Here is a 16,767-nt window from a genome sequence, read left to right as displayed (position 1 = left end):
TGGCTGCATCTGCTCATGTCCTTACACCATGGCACCAGGAGCACTTCCATTTCAAGACTTTCTTGAACAGTGTTCCTGTTGTGGGGTTTTGTGTATTTGGGTGGTGTTTTTTTAGATATGCTGCCTGTTTTTGCAGCACTGAGGACCTGTGCAGAGGGACCCCAGTCCTCATTCTGTGTAATAGTCCATAAGCTACCCTACTTTCCCTCCATGCCTGTAGGAGATGCTCCCCATTTGAAAGGGTGCTCAATAGAAACCAGTAATAAAATCATCCTTATTAGCACTGTGGCTTTAAAGATTTAAGTTTTGTCTTGGCCAAAGGAAATTCTTTTCTCATTGAAGACAGGAAAATAAGGTAATTGTATTATATCCTTCAGAGTGTATTTTTTGAGATGCCATTTGTTTAAGTGGCAATTTTGATTTGGTTTTACTGTGGGTTTCTTTCAGGATTGGTTTTCCCCTCTGGGACCCAGGGGTTTGTCTTCCTGTTTTGGATGGTTGGAAGCCTGGGCAGCTTTTCCTGTATGATGAGCTCTGTATATAAGTGATCGCTACTGAAATAAACTCACTTCCAGTTACTTAAGGGGAATCTAATAGCTGCTGCTTTGATGCGATTGCTCGAAGTGGCAAAGAATTTCTTGGATATGATCTTGTCAAATGGCTCTGTCGGTACAGGATGTTCAGTATTAAATTACTTTTATGGGATAATTTTCCTCTATTAATTGCTTGTACTTTATTCCACAGACCAGATAAATTGCTGCTTTCCCAAGGCTCACTCTGTTCATTTAGCAATGTTATGAAAGACATGTGATCCCTTAAAGTACATGCATTTAAGACTGCTCAGGGGTCTTTAAAGATCAATATAATCAACTTCTCATTCTCTCTGCTTCCTCTAGGTATCCTTGGTGGGTTTCTTGTTTCTGATAGGGCTGTACATCTCGTCCCTGGCCTCCTGCATGGGAGGGCTATATGGAGCACCCAGGATCCTGCAGTGCATTGCCCAGGAGAATGTGATCCCCAGGCTTGCTTTCCTTGGACATGGGGTTAGTCATCCTTTCTCTGAGATCGCTGTCAAACCTTTGCCTGAAGGAAAACTGGTGATTTGAGAAGCCAGGATGGCTATGTGTTTATAGGGTGAGATGAGGGAGGCATGAAATGCAAGAAGGGGAAGACTTAGGTCCTGATACCTTATGCATGTGCAGAAAAGCCAGGGAATGGATGGTTTTATTATAAAACCAAGAGGCCAGCTGCCTGCAGTCCTTTCCCTGCCTGTCCCCTGTGCTGCACTGCCTCTGTCTCAAGCTCTCCCATGAGGCTCCTATGCAGGAACAGCCCTGCTTCACTTTCAGCATCTCATTCACCCACCTCTGTGCTCCAGCCTGGGGCTGTCTGTCCTACCTCTGTGCATGGACAGCCCTTCCTGGACTGCTGTCAGCCCCCTCCCTCTCTCAGACCCACTTCTTTGAGATGTCCTCAGTAAAACAATTACTTATGAAACAGCTTTGCCCATGGGGATTTTTGCCAATGCATTATTTATGCTGCTGCTGACCCTAACCATGACTGAGGGAGGTTCCTAGCTCTTCTCTGCCTTCCTGTCCAGGGAAGAAGCCTGAAGATTTAGTCCAAGCATGTAATGAAATGGATGGTAACTACCTCTATCTTTTTTTTTCTTTCTTTTTCTTCTTCCATGCACATTTTCCTTGAGCTGTTCTTATCCTCTTTGGTAAGCTCATAGCTGAGTATGTGACTAGTGGTGCTGTGGATTCAGCCTGTGTGCAGTGGAGAAGAGGACAATTCTTTGTAAGATAAGGTGCCTTTTGAACACTATAAAATAAAACCAAACAATAGATTTGAAAAGTTAAGTTAGGGGGCTGCTAAGCTTGAGATATACTTTGAAACTGTCTCGTTTTGAATATGACAAGAGGCTTTCCTTGTCCTCACAAATAATCCTCGTTCACATGAGATGTTCTACTGAGATCAACCAAAGTACCAGTCACTAAGGACTCTGTGGTCTTGGACTATACGTTCAGCACAAACTACTTTTTATGTTCTTCCCTTCTTCTAAAAAGAAAGTAATTCCATCACTCTCAATAACCTACAGTACCTCGCTGCTGTCTCTCAGTGGCTGGGAAACCTTACAATGTTTTACTCCTTCAGAGCAGCTTTCAAGCCAGAAATATAATATTTTACTATATTGGTATTTCTGAATGTTTTAAAATAGTTAAATGTTTTATAATAATTTTCTATCCTTTTTTTTTTATGTTTCTCAAAGTAATTTTCTAAAATTAAAGTCATAATAGTAGCAATAATAATAATAAATAGTAAAAATTATAGGAGAAGCACTAACGACAGCAAAAACTTCCAGCTCCTGAAAGCAGTTGTCAGGTGATCCCAGAACAGGCTGTTCTGCACTTGGCAACCCTCGTGAAATTCTCAGGGATTTAGCAAAGCTGACTGCAAAGTTGATTCCCTCTCTTTCTGTCTTTTTGTCAAATTATCTGCTCTGAACTATGTCTAGGCAGAGGGCCATGATGGGCAGGGCTGAAAAACAGGTGAGAAATCAAAGGCAGATCGCTCTTGCTCCTTCCTTCTCTCTGCCACCTTGAAGGTTGTCTAGATTGGTTTATGGATAGTTAACAAGTTTAGTTTGCCTTTACCTATCTGTTCCACATCCGTTCTTCTTTTCTGTGATTCAAGAAAGCATTGTAATCACCATAACACCAGCTGATGGGAAGGACAGGAGTGTTTTCTGTGCAGTTAAACCTGAGTGTAACTTAGATCAGAAGAAAAAGGAGTAATTTCCATTTGAGCTTTGTGTTTATTAAAGAAGCACATGAAGTAAGAGAAAACCTAAGATGTTTTGTACGGTCCCTTGGAAGATGTTTTCTGCGAGGTCTTTACGCACAAGCTTCTTGGGTAGTGAAATGTCAAGAGAGTGCTTGGCCCAAGGTAGGGCATGTTAGACTTGGGATTAAAGTTCATGAGCTGAAGGCTCAAGTCTTTTCACCCCTGATGCCCTTTGCTTTGTTTCTCTTTTTCTCCTGCTTTCCCTGCCTTCACCCCACCCCAAGGAGGAGAGCAGGCAGTGTTTCTCCTGGCTACCTGCCTTCTGATGCATTCCCAGCATCACTGGGGGCTGACTCCTGCCTTCCAGCATCCTCAGCTGCCTAACCTCTCTGCTGCTTTCCTCCTGCCACTGGGCTGAATGCAATGCCGGTGGATGAAAAGAGGGAAACCCCAAGTGCAGAGGCTCAGCAGACCATGGATTTAGCTCAGCCTCATTTCAGGGCAGGGCCAGAAGCTGCTGATGTGAAAGTGGCACTGCTCCATAGAGGCAGAGCTTCTTTGACTGTGTCTGGCAGTCAAAGCCTTTCCAAAGGCAGCGTGAGGGAGCCTTGTAGGTAGGCAGTGATACTGAGTCCTGAAGTGAAATTAGAGACAAGCAGTTAACTCTCATTAATGTGTTTTATTGCCAGACGTCCCATAAGCCTCACAAATCTTTCTGAAGGTTTATAGCTGCTTTAATGACATTGTTTTACCATGGAGATACGGAGTGAGAGTGGATGAATTTTCTAAAGACAAAGCTTGACTAAGGTTCAGAGGTGAGGTGGGAGCTCAGCAGCTTTTGGCTTCCACTCTGTTCTTTAATTTATTAAGCTGGTGAGCCTCTGCTTGCACATGCATGCATGAATTTCATGACTAAGGGAGCGCTGCAGACCACTCAGGTAACCACCCATGGCAGCTAAGCAAGTGGGGAATCCTCAAAGCGAGGCTTATGGTTATTAGCTTTAAATGTAAGTTTGTTTTCTTTATGAACTAGAAAGGACCCAACAAGACTCCAGTGGCTGCAATTTGCTTGACAAGTCTCATCACCATGGCTTTTGTCTTCATTGGGCAAGTGAACATTCTTGCTCCCATAGTCACCATCAACTTCATGTTGACATATATTGTTGTAGACTATTCCTATTTCTCAGTCTCCTTGAGCTACAACATTCAGCAGAAACCTGACAAGACCCACATGGAAAATGCTAGACCTGCTCACCCTTCCCAGCCTTTGATTTTCAACAAGCCCTCCAGCCGTTCAGCAGATGGAATAATTCAAAGCAGATCAAATGGCACCTTGCTGGAATTCTCAAAAGACATGGACCAGCTTTTTAAACCATTTTGTAGCAAGCCAGGTGCTTGCAAAAATGAAGAAGCCAAGAATTTAACCCAAAAGGTCAAGCAAAAGAAGGCAAAGAAGCCCGCCAAGGAGACATTACAAGACAGCTTTCTCCTGGATCTCCATCATGATACTCCCTCAGCTCAGTATGACTGGAATGAGACCACAGAGCCCCAGAATGACACCTGTGAGGACCTGGCTAAGCAGGACTGTCGGTGTGATGCATGTCCATGCTCATCATCCCCTGCGGATGCCCAGCGGACAACCAGGCTGCTGGAGCAGGGAGAGCAGCTCTGCAGTGAAGTGCCAGCGCTCTCCGGCCAGAGAGGAGCAGGTAAGGGCTGTAGGAGATAGACATCTCTGTGTTCACAGGATAATGGTTTATAACTTTAGTCCTCCTGATGCTTTCCTGAAGGCAGGTGTGAAACTAGCTTTATACAGGGCTGTCATTCAGTGATTCATAGCAGTAATATAATTTATTCCAGGTGAGGGTACAGTTCATCGCAGTGCATCACAGGAGAAGTTCCAATGCAATTTCCTATGGAAGATTAATCACAGGAAAGCAGACAGGACTATATTTAGTGTAGGGTTGTTTACTCTGTGCTCATTATTATACACATGCATGCTTAACACTGCACATTAAAAGGTTTTGAGTATATCTTGGGATTTACGTCATCCTGGTGGGGGGTAGGAGGGAGCTGCGTGAGTCTAAAGTTGAGGCTATCAAAGTGCGGTGGACCCTGGTCCACAGAAGGAGTCTGTAATTCAACATCCACAGCTAAGAGTCCGAGTTTGTTTTGTTGGTGATGTGAGTACTTGATAACTGTGCATTTGTTGGAGTTTGTCATCTCAGTGCTGTAGAGGTTTATCAGCATTAGTCAGTTAAGCTTCATAAACCCCCCTGAGGAGAAAAGTATTATTTCTTCTTTTTTTTTTTTTTAATCCCCATGAAAATAGGAAAACTGAGGCAGAGACAGGCAGGTTTGGCCTTCAAATGGACTCAATACCAGAGCTGGCAAGTTTCCTTTCCTGTTTTATGGGGTTTTTTTTCTAGCATTTGTAATTTCATTTTAGAGGTTTCAATTTAACTCTGCCATACCAGCTGCCCTCTCTTTTTCTGGAATCTGACAATGAAAGTCAGAGAAAAAACCCCACATTATAGCTCCATTCTAATGTCTTTTTTTTTCCTTTTTTTACCTTTTTTCTCTTTTTTTTTTTTTCTTTATTTTTTTTCTGTAGAACCATCTATAAAGCAGCAGAATCCAGAGCTGGGAATTCAGCAGTTACCAGAATCCTTGTACTCCAGATTCTGCAATCACTGGGTTTCCTTTGCTGGTGTAAGTAGTTGTCTTTTATTTTGAGCACTGATTTGTGATTGTAGAAAACAGAAGGAAATTCATCACTTACTGCAGTGTAATAACACTTTAGTACTTTAAAATGGCTTTTGATTCTAATATCCCAGGTCACTTGAATTAAGTACTCAAGGTACCATGCATCTAGCAGTTCAAATTCAGATAAAGTGAGATGGCATATTAATTAAAGCCACCACAACAACAGTAAAAAAATCCACCCCCCCACCAGCCCCAAAAGGTCCACATTCCAAGACTGGCACCTTAGGACTTTAGAGATGCATGGCTGGCTGGGGAAAAAAAACAGTGTCCTTTTTTTCACTGTGTGCCAGCCTGCTTTTTCTTGCTGTGGGATGGAGTGAGACGTCAGCTTCAGTGCTGTGTTGCTTTCATTTACGAGCCAGTTTCTGCAGGCTCAGGGTGGGGTTTCATTAGTGCTGACCTCCTGATACCAGCAGCCCAGCTGTGAAATTCCATCTTTTGAGGGAGGAAAGTGTAGCATTCCGCCAGCATGTTACTTTAAAAAATAAATAACTTCTAAATAACTTCTAAATTACTTCTGGCTCAAGCTGCTGTGGAGTTTAAGATATTTAAATTTATCTTGGAAAGATGGATTATTGGGCAGATGAGAGAAAAGGGTCAGATATGCATAATGAATGAACCATATGGCCTTACTGCATGAATGGGGATTTCATGGCAGTGTGTAAAATATAACAAACCCACTCAAACGACACACTGAACCCTTGAAGTTTAATCCTCAGATGGAGTTGGACACTTACTTTTCAAATTTGCTGCTGCTGCCAGCAGCCAGCTCCTGGTGAGGGGTCCCACTGGACTGCAGCACTGGGATGGGATGGATGTGGAGGCTCCTCTCAAGCTATGACATTTTTAGGAAGCTGCACATGGATGCTGTCTCTGGGCTTGGTAACTAAGGGGGTTCCCAGGCACGTGTCATTGAGGAGCAGTCAGCTCTCTGCCTTCGCAGGGGAACTTGCTTATGGAGATGACTGACATATTCATTAAAGCAGATTTGATTTCCTTTCAACTGGGAGGAGGTTGCAGCAGAGCTGAGGAAGGATCAAAGGTGGAAAATGAAATCAAAGAAGCAAAAATCAGATGCATTTATTCATCCTGGCTTCTTTTCCCTCTGCTGTCTCTCTTGAAGTTTCACCAGTTGTGTCAGTCTGGACTCATTTAGAATCACAGAATCATAGAATAGTTAGGGTTGGAAAGGACCTTAAGATCATCTAGTTCCAACCCCCCTGCCATGGGCAGGGACTCCTCACCCTGCACCATGTCACCCAAGGCTCTGTCTAACCTGGCCTTCAATATTGCCAGGGATGGAGCGTTTACCCCTTCTTTGGGCAACCCATTCCAGTGCCTCACCACCCTCACCATAAAGAACTTCTTCCTTCTATCTAACCTGCGCACACTGTTGGCTCATATTCAGTTTCTCATAGACCAACACCCCCAAGTCCTTCTCTGGAGGGCTCAGAGCTTTTTTAGCTCTTTCTTTGCATGCTGCCGCTTCCTCTTCCTAAGCTTGCCCATGAATATGTTACTCCTGCCCCCTTATTATGCTCCTTCAGCCAAACTACCACCTGAGTTGGTAAGTCTCTCGATACTCCTCTTAGAGTAGTCCAAGCAGAGATCCATGCTGCCTCTAGGACGCAGGGTAGCTCAGTGAAAACTACCTCCATGCTGCTGAAGATGACACTGTAAACCTGTGCTGTCTCTCCTTTTAACAGTGAGCCCAAATGAGGCTTCTTATCACACAAGAACCTCATTACCAAGAAACCTCAGCCATGCCATGCCAAGTCTTTTCAGGTAACACTGGATAGAAATGCTTTGCACGTGGCCAAAAGCCACACACCGGGGAGTGTTTTGCAGGCAGGAGATGACAAGGTTCCCCAGGGGTCCTGCTACATCCAACTACCCACATAGTTGCAGCTGGCATCATTGTGCAAGGAGAGTCTCTGTTGTGTCCCATCCTGGGACACTGCGAGGGAGATGCCTGAAAGGAAACACTCATAAGGATATTTCCAAGTGGCAGCATCCTAGGTCCTGACTGTGTATGTCTCTCACACAACACTGCCAAGAAGACCCTGAGAAAGATGGAGATGCAGAGATGCCATTGAAGCACTGGTTTTGTATGCATTTAAAACCAAGATTCAGCATTTCTGGAAAACCAAACCAAACCAAAACACAACAAACCCAGCATTTATTGATGGTCTCATAAGAACTTGAAAGATCCAGCACTGCCTCAGTTCTTAAAGAATTTCTGCTAGAGTGGCAATGCAAGCTCCTCTTGCCAGGTTGAGGAACAAAATGCCCCCATGGCAGGGGGGTTGGAACTAGATGATCTTAAGGTCCTCTCCAACCGTAACTATTCTATAATTCAATGAAATTGCTGACTCAGTGTCACTCTGTGTCTGAAGGTGCACAGTTATACCCAGGCCCCTGTGCTGCCAGCTCTCCTGCAGGGCCAGAGCAGGAGGTCAGTGGAGCCGCTGGGCTGTGCAGGAAAAGAACTGTCAGGCTGTCATCGCCATGTGAGCTTACAGACTCTGGAGTTAACCCCAAAGCATGTCTTCCCGATAGGTGATCGTGTCCCTCATCATAATGTTTGTGATTCAGTGGATCTACACCCTTGTGAGCCTGGGTGCAGCAGTTATTGTGTATTTCTATATTGGTCAAGTGAGCCCAGGACTCCCCCTTGGTGAGTATTATTTTTTTCCTGTATTATTAAATCTGCTTAAAAATTCATTAAGCTTTAATTTAACTTAATGAGGGATTGAGACTCTGGTGTTTAATATGCAGGTGACACAGTGAATGATGTTTTGTTTCATTGCTAGTTTTAATAAATTTTCTCTCTGACTGTTTTTATAATGGATTCTAACTGTAAATAACATTGGTTTGATAGTTTGAACATTGTGCTTTTTGCTTCATTGTAATGTACTTGAAATGGCAAAACAAGATACTAATACTAAGACTTAACAAGGATGGCAGATTGAAATGTGTCACAGCAATGAGAAAAATCCGCTGTAAATACGTTTTAATAAACTTAATCTAAATCCACCTGAGAAAAAAATGGGAATTATGACAAGTATCTCATTAAATCTCAGCATTCCTAACTGCAGAACAAGAGAGCCTTTTGATTCCAGAACTAAACAGGTTGACTATGTTGGGAATGTAATCTGGGAAAATACTTTAAGGCAGAGAGTATTAAAAAGGTCTGTTCATGTGATCAGCTTAAACAAGTTCAAAATTAAACAGTGAAGCACATTCAGAAAGAAGCTCATGAGAGCCTACAGCTCCTTAGCACAGCCATGGGAGGGGTTTGTGTTGGTCTGTGTCTCTGAAGGGAGAAGGTGATATGCACGCAGTGTGCATGTATTCATGTACTTATACATACATACATATGTAGGTGCATGCATCTGTAAATACCTGCATGTGTGAATGTGCAATTTTTTGTCCAAGATGACAAAAGTCAAAAGAGCCTGAGTTCATGTGCCTTTTAGGCAATGCAGAAATACCTGCCCAGGTTTATTTAGGTGAAAGATTATTAGGCACCAGGTAAGTAGGCACTAGATTTCAGAAACCCAGATGATGAGAAACAAAAAACTAGCTGTCACTCAGTAACCATCAAAACACAGCTCAACCATTCTTCTCCTTCTGCTCTTACTTGACTTCTATGTATTTGTGCAGAATAGTAGAAAAGAGCTGAGATTGTGGATAGTACTTGCTAATTTGTATCTTTTGAGATATATCTAAGTTTTAACAAAGTGTTTTGTAGGCCTGCTTATTAAACAAAACACAAATTATGTTTTCAGACTTTGGACTTTGCCTTTGTGTATTCATAGTATTATGTCTCTGTTATCTGCTTTTGAAATATGCACCAAAAATGACTTTAAAAAGAATTTCTCAGTCAGTATGTAGAGGATTTTGGAAGGTGATCTGAGAAACAGCAACATGATTAGATGTTTTTTCTTTGTTTCTTTTATACATGCATTCCCATGCATACAGTAAAACGATGCACAGCAAAGAAAAAGTAGAAATGAACCCTCAAAGTTCAACCTGATTTTTATTTGGCTGTGAGTGAATGTTGTTTTGCGGTCACATGGCATCCAACAGTCTGTGAGCATGTTCTCCAAAGGACTGAATGACCCTTCTGTCTATAAAGGGTGAGAGACACTAGCATGAGGGATGCTTTGGATTAAGGACTAGATGAAGACCTCCGGAGCAGAAATACTTTTTTCCTGGCTTTCTCCTCAGCAGTCTAAGCCAGCAGGAGCTGCTGGGTCTCTAATCTCCTCCCTGTCCCTCAGCACAGACTTCTGCTGCTGCCTTTGCTGCCAGCTCTGGCACTTCCCTGCCCCTGCAGTGAGCCAATTCAGGAAATTAGCTACAGTGAGATCAGAAGAAATCAGTGTTGGTATAATCAGCTAAGACAGCTCTCCATGGGGTCAGACTAGAAGGAATGCATGGTGAGACCACAGCCACCCTGGCTGAGATCATCTGAATGGCTCCTAGTTTCTGCCTGTCCCTGCAGTGTGAATGATATTTGCAGTCTGGGGAGGAAAAGGTACTGCAGTGGGTGTCTATGCTATGCTCATGGCTTTACGGGAGTTTAACAAGCCATTGGTCTGGGAAGGGATAGCTGTTCTCCATGGGGAATTTGAGTTCATGTCTTGACAATGGCTTAAAAGCCACAGTATGTGGGAAGACTGCAAGAGTGTTCTCACCATCATGAAATCTTTGGGTACTGAAGGCTTGTAACAAGCATGTTGGTTTGAGATTTTATGTAAAAAATTCAGTGGTGTAATGCTATTATGAGAGAATTATCAGTGTGCTGACTTCTTGTGCCTTTTCTCTGTAGGAGCAGCAGCGAATTTCAGCTTCTTTGGCTGGATTAAGTCAGTTTTGATCACCTTGTGCAGGTTGGTACCAGTCACTTGGCAGTGAGAAAGGTGGTGATTGTTGTTCCTGTAGCTCACTAATGTGCACAGAGACGGGTAGAAGAATTGATTTGGCTATTACCTTAACCAGTCTGTCTGGCCCTTCTTGCATACTCAAAGTTATTCTCACTTAATGGTAAAAATTACTCTTTGCTTTCATAAGCCTTGCATATGGCTGGCCACATAAGTGAGCAAGAAAGAGTCTCCTCTGTCTTGTGTGTGGACATGTCAGCTGATGTCAGATATCTTGGTGCCAGAAGCTTAATCTTACCCCAAAAGGTCTGTGCTCAACCTCTATGGCTCAGATTGAACAGGAAAATCTGGTAGGAAATGAGAAATGGGAGATTCCATCTCTTCCACCACCATTTATTGAAAGTAAATTACTGTGGTAGTGGTGAAACATGCATTCATGGCAGCTGTGCTCAAGTTTCAGAGAGGAAATTTGAGAGGGAGCTGCAATAGCCATGGGGCAAAAACAGTAAACAAAGTCTTCAATGAAGGAACCATTCAGTATTGAGTTTGCATGGGACTGCAGTAGCATTGTCTTGGGGTTTTACTTCTCAGAACCTTAAGAGTTTTGGTTGGTTGGATATTAACTAGATTTGTTAATCTGTTTTGATGCTATTAATTATTAATTCCATTATGTTTGTGTTTCCCATAGCAGGGCATGACCATCTCTGCCTCTGCAATGCAATGGGGTTTGAGGTTCTCAATGTATTGTGTTGGGTTTTTTTGTTGCAGTGTGTGATCACTGTAGTAAGGACTGCACAAGATGAGCTGCCAGTCATAGGCGCAAATTTGATGGCTCCTTTAAAACAAATGAAAGTTCGGGCACTTAAGTACATTGGCATATGCACGTTGGCACATGCCTGTCTTGCCAGCTTCTGCCTCTGCCCACAGTCCCTATAACATGGCCATATGCCTTTGGAAGCAGAGGTGGTTTGGGGGAAAAGCTGGGGCTGGTGGGACCTCTCTTAGGTCTCTATGGCAGGTCATTTTAGCTTGGTGCAGCTCCTGGTTGTCTGTTGGTATGCCTCAGCCCTGTCTCCTGCCCATTGTCAGAGGTTCCCCACAGAAGGCTGGTTGAGATGTGAGCCTTCGTGAACAATTACTGTGTATGGAAAAGACAAACTATTCCTTTTGGAGAGGCAGCCCTGCTTCTTGTGGGTAGAGGTGCTGTTGTCACAGGGGGATTTATCTTACGGGTTACCAGACTGACACAGTCCTCAGAGCTTCACTCAGTTGCAATCATTGAGGAACCATCCTGGCAAGGGGGGCTGAGTGGGGAGCTGGTGAGTGCCCAAGGCAGAAACAGACCCTATTTGTCTCTCCTCAAGTGCAGTCTCTGAGTCATCCAGCCAGCTTGTTTGCCTTATCTTAATGCTCCTGCTCATGCTGGTACAAAGACAATTTTGGCTCAGCTTGGGGGTCAGGTGGGTCATTTTGAAGCCCACCTTTGCTACACTGCAAGAAAGTACATTGAAGCAATTTACAGGTTTTTCTTCTGATCTTTTTTCTTGAAAGTCAGGCAAAGTATTTTAATGAATTGGAGATAAAGAAATCCAATTAGATTGCAAGAGAGTTGGAGGCAACCAAGGATCCTTGACACCTCTAAGGCTCTTAGGTGCTCAATGAGATCTGAATTGGTTCTACCAGCTCTTACAGTTTTGATTTGCAGATATGGAGTAAGGTTTTCTTAAAATCAGCCTCTGGGACAAAGAAATTGCAGGAAGATCTCCTCTTTCATTTAAAAGAGTTACAGAAATAATTGTACATTAAAGCTTAGGAAACTCTAAGAAGGGTCTTTTGCATTGATCCTATGATGAGAAATATTTCATGTTCCTTCCTCTGCACAGTGTGGAAAGTGTTTGCCTTAGCCAGCATTCAAAGAGGAAACTTACTTGTTAAGAAAAATACGTTTTCCAGTGTTTGCTGGGGGAAGGGAGTATATCTTTTGTGTGCCTTCTAAGAAAAATGTTTTCAGAGTAGCTGTATGCCTCCCAAGGGCATTGGGAAGGACTTAGCCTCTTCTCGAAGTGCCCTGCCTTGTTTGCACGGTGGAGAGCACGACTGCTAATGGATGTCAAACAAGGGGTGATGTAGATGCTTCTACTTCTCTGTTTGCAGGAGAAAGCAATCTCCCAAGGAGCAGATTGTGGTAACACCGTCCTTTGCAACAGTTGGCATGGAGACCACACAGCTCACCGAGGAGAATGCAGACTTTGCCTCACGGGACCGCTATCACCAGTCCTCAGTTATCAGCAGAGAGGAGTTTGGGAATCATTTCCATTAAAGGACACAGAAAAGAAATCAAGCTGTCACTTCAAAAAGCGTTTAGAGATGCTAATGGCTGCCACAGTGCCATGTGAAATACTTGAATATATATGAAAAGGATGTGAATAGTTATCTATATATTCGAGGCTTGTTTGTTTATGCAAACTACAACTTTGCTGGGTTTCAAATCTTATCCAAAATGGGGAAAAAAATGCAAATGAAAGAGCCAGTCCAGGGAAGTGATGAGTTACTGAGGACAATATAATCCTGTTAAAGAATTCAATTATAAGCGCTATTGAGCTCTAAAGATCATTGCCGCTATAAAAGCGCGCAACACCCCATTTCAAATGTCCTCTGGGTGACCAAGAACGCTTTATGCCTGAGAGTGGTGACCTCACCAGCAAGAGCCAGTGCCCCATACCCAGCTGTGTGCCATGGATGGATGCAACCTTCCAGGTCAATTCACTTCTCCTCTCGGCATGAATTTGCCTGCTTCTAATACAGTAATTTTCTACCTCAGCATTTCAATAACCAAGGTCTTAGAAAGTACTTTAAGGCATTAGACAATAGGTCAGAATCAGTGGCAAGTGATTATGAAATACATTCACAATTGGAATTGCACATTTAAATGCAGTAATGCAGTATAATGACCTCTACTGTAAAACTGTAAATTGATGTCTTAGCAGCTGTTCATAGTGATTTCCTACATCCTTTCAGATGTGATACCTGGGACCTGACACACATAGCTGGGTCCAAATAGAGTATCTCCTGGCTGAAGGAATAGATGGTTCAGAAGTGCCTTAACAGAATATGTTTAGCCTTATCTTTGCTTAAAGCCTATCCTGTAATGAGCTCTTACAAGGAGCCATTCCTCCTGCTGATGTGATTTGGGATTTGCAGAGATTCATATGGGGATGCTGCAGGATTTCCTTTGCAGACCTTAGAGTGTGTGAGCAGTGACTGTGGGGCAAGGTCTAATATGGACACCCCCATCACTGTTGCTTCTGCTTCCCAGGTTAAAACCCCTCTGTTGATTGCTGTCCTGCCTGCAGTCAGCAATCTTGGCAGAGACTTACAGATGTGCGAGAGAGGGGTCCGGGTTGAGGCAAGCCACAGCACCACAAATCAGTTCTGATGCTACCAGGAGGAGGAAATTGCTGCCTTTCCCTTTGTTTCATCAGTAATTGTTTCAGCCTTTAGATTGTTTAGTTCATTAGTTTATTTATTTCTCCTTCTGTGCAATAAGAGCTTGAGACATGAGGAACTTGTGTCTGTGTTTGCTGTGGTTGCACTCGATGCCTTTGAGCACCGTTCCACTTGCCAGCACTCAGTGCCCTGGTGTTACCAGCCATGGGGAACCCTCTCCTTCCTATCTTGTGGTCTGGCCAGTTGCAGCTTTGGCTCTTCCAGTTTTCTTACAGAGGGAGGTAAAGGAGACTTTCTGCTGAGATGAAGAAGAGAGCAATCCCGGTGCATTGCAGAAAGTGGGCTAATTTTTTTAAGGTTACAGGTCTTTTACTGTTTCTAACTTTAATTATCTCAGTAGAGGCAAGAGGGAAGTTATACTATGTGGCCAGCTGAGCCATTTCAAGTCAGTCATTCTGTGTTGGAAACACTTCTTCCAGGGTTCTGTCTTTCCATTGCCTTTTGCCTTTGGTTTCCAAAGAATCTGGATCTGTTGTGCGGAAGTGGCTTCATGCTAAAGCTTCCTCTGGGTTCCCTGGGACCAGTGGCTCCATCGTCCTCCCTATGCTTGTAGCATCCTCAACCTTGGCAGCTACTGCTGTCGTGCAAACTTCAAACATGCCTTGGTGCTGATCCACTGCTGGCAACCTTCGCTGTGCTGTGTTATCCCCTGTTATAGTGTGATACACAACTGTAATACCGTTACTGTAAAATCTTGTATTTCATAAAGTCCTGTCACATTAAAATATTGTGGGGTGCCTTCCATCCTAAGGCTGGGATTGCCCAGCTCCATGTTTCTGTATAGCTTGGACAAAAGAAAGCCCCAGAGCGTGGCATGGAGTGATTAATGGGCAGAAATTCCTGGGTTAACTTCTTTGTTAGCTCCTAAATAATTTAGTTCCCTTCTTAAAGTAAGGCAGCAAACAAGAGATGTAGAGAAGGAGGATGGGGAAGATTCCCTTGGCTGTGTAGCCAACGGGGGAGCTGTGCTGGTTGAAGCCAGATGACTTGGTGGTGTGGAGTGTGGGAGTATTTGTCTCTCTGATGTTATGGTTCCTGATCATTCCCAAAACTGGGATGTGATGGGCCAGAAATACAAGCAGCTTCTAGAAGTATTGGGAAGATGCCCCACAGCTTTGCTTTCCATCAACTAAGTCTGCAGCAGCTGTCCCCTTCCCCTGCCACCACTGTCCTGCCCCCTTAGCTCCAGCAGCCCTTTGCATCTGAACATCCTCTGGAACAATTCTGGTTGTGATTGTTCACCTGTGAAACCTCTGCTGGCTGCTGGAGGAAGGCACCATGCTGTGCAGGGGCCCAGTGAGAGGCTATCCAGAGGGTTCTGGGGTGCAGGATGGTCCATGCCTCTATATTTCTGGAAAAAGGCAGTCACAGGGCTGGCAGTGTGGGATGGCAATAGCTGCTATCGGGACCTGGCAGCGGAGGAAATGCTCTGCAGAGGTCATAGTTCTAGGGAGTTCTGATCTTTGTGCTTCATGTGCTGCTGCTGGAGAAACTCTGCCACCTCCTCTACTGGCATCACCAACACAGCAGGAACCAGCTCCCTTCACCACCTGGTATGTATGGGCAGCCGGCCCTTTCCTCCCCCTCTATCTGCAAGCGAGGAATGCATTGCATAGGGCTGGTTTCCTTCTGCTTTTACAGATTATGAGTAGAGCAGCTTTCCTGTTTAATGCTTGGAAAGGGACATGCTGATCTTTCCTGAAGCATTAGCTCTGGTGTAGTTAATGGCAAGACGGGAGGGAAGCCTTGTTTTAGCACCAGTAACCCCACAGACTGGGTAACATTGGAGACTTGATGAGTTAAAGCCAATATGGGTATGCATGGCTTTGCACATCAAGCCTTTCCAGCTAGAAAGAGCAGTTGCATTGCCAAAGATTGGGGTGTCATGTCAAAAATGTCAGTTGTTTCTTTAGCACTCTAAATAAATGGATGAAATTAGGGGTAGGAATCTATCAGCTTCACACTTAGTGATTGAAGGGAAGAAATACAGGTTGGGATTGCTGTTGTGAGTGGGAATGTGCTGCTTTCACCTCTCTGTGAGCCAGGCTGTGACTGCAGATGCTGAGGCTTTTGTGAAGCTTCAGGTTCCCTGAAGGTGGGTTTGGGACACAGCTTTGAGCGTTGTATGTCAAGTATAGGTTGCAGTTTGGTTAAAGTCATTATGAAAAGGTCCTCTTATCTCCTAAGCCATGTAAGTTTTGTTATCATCTGTAATTATTTTCCTTTCAGTTGGAAATTTGATTTTTTTTTGTTATTATGTAAGAAATGAAAATGTTTTGCAATGGTTCAGGGTGTGAAAACATTCGTTTTTGAGAGAGATGCGGATGTAACACCTCAGTTTTGTTCCTTTTCTGCCTTAACAACATTGTAGATTGGTGGCTGTAGTTTTGATGGCTTCCTTTGCAGAGCACACAAGCACAGAAGGCAGGGAAGGATTAATATTTTATTATATGCCTTGCAGTATTGCCTGAAAGCTCATGCTGTGTTTGTGATCCCGCAGCACAAACAAGTCCAGAAATCAGAATCTTCTGCCTCAGAAACTTGCAGCACAAATAGTTGTGGTTTAAGCCCAGGACAACAGTCAAAACTAAGAATGAGCAGGAGGAAAGTGAAGTTTTATTGTGATATTGGCTGTGAGACAGCTCCTCAGTTGATGTAAGTTGTCATCATTCCCCTAGGTTTGCCTGTGTGTCCCATTAGGACTCTACAAGGGAGAACCAAGCTCTATAACCTAGCTCAAACCCATCTTTTTTTTATTCCCTCTTGGCTTTTTCTTAATCTTTGAGTTTCCTTGGATGGTCTTTGTTGTGTACACTGG

The 16,767-nt window shown here is 43.7% G+C and overlaps 1 protein-coding gene across 1 annotated transcript in view; it reads left to right on the top strand.

Moving 5' to 3' along the window:
• The window catches only part of SLC12A8 (solute carrier family 12 member 8), a 48,843-nt gene extending 34,218 nt beyond the window's left edge, over positions 1-14,625 (top strand). Inside the window, exons 8-13 of the mRNA XM_080621053.1 lie at positions 897-1,043; positions 3,821-4,496; positions 5,402-5,499; positions 8,113-8,230; positions 10,391-10,451; positions 12,597-14,625. Of these exons, the coding sequence (XP_080477179.1) occupies positions 897-1,043; positions 3,821-4,496; positions 5,402-5,499; positions 8,113-8,230; positions 10,391-10,451; positions 12,597-12,762 (1,266 nt within the window). The 3' untranslated portion in view covers positions 12,763-14,625. The remainder of the gene's footprint in view (positions 1-896; positions 1,044-3,820; positions 4,497-5,401; positions 5,500-8,112; positions 8,231-10,390; positions 10,452-12,596) is intronic.
• The last annotated feature ends 2,142 nt before the right edge of the window (positions 14,626-16,767 follow it).

Source organism: Psittacula echo (genome assembly GCF_963264785.1).
Source record: "Psittacula echo genome assembly, chromosome: 6".
Lineage (NCBI taxonomy): Eukaryota > Metazoa > Chordata > Aves > Psittaciformes > Psittacidae > Psittacula > Psittacula echo.
This window is presented reverse-complemented; position numbering and strand designations above follow the sequence as displayed.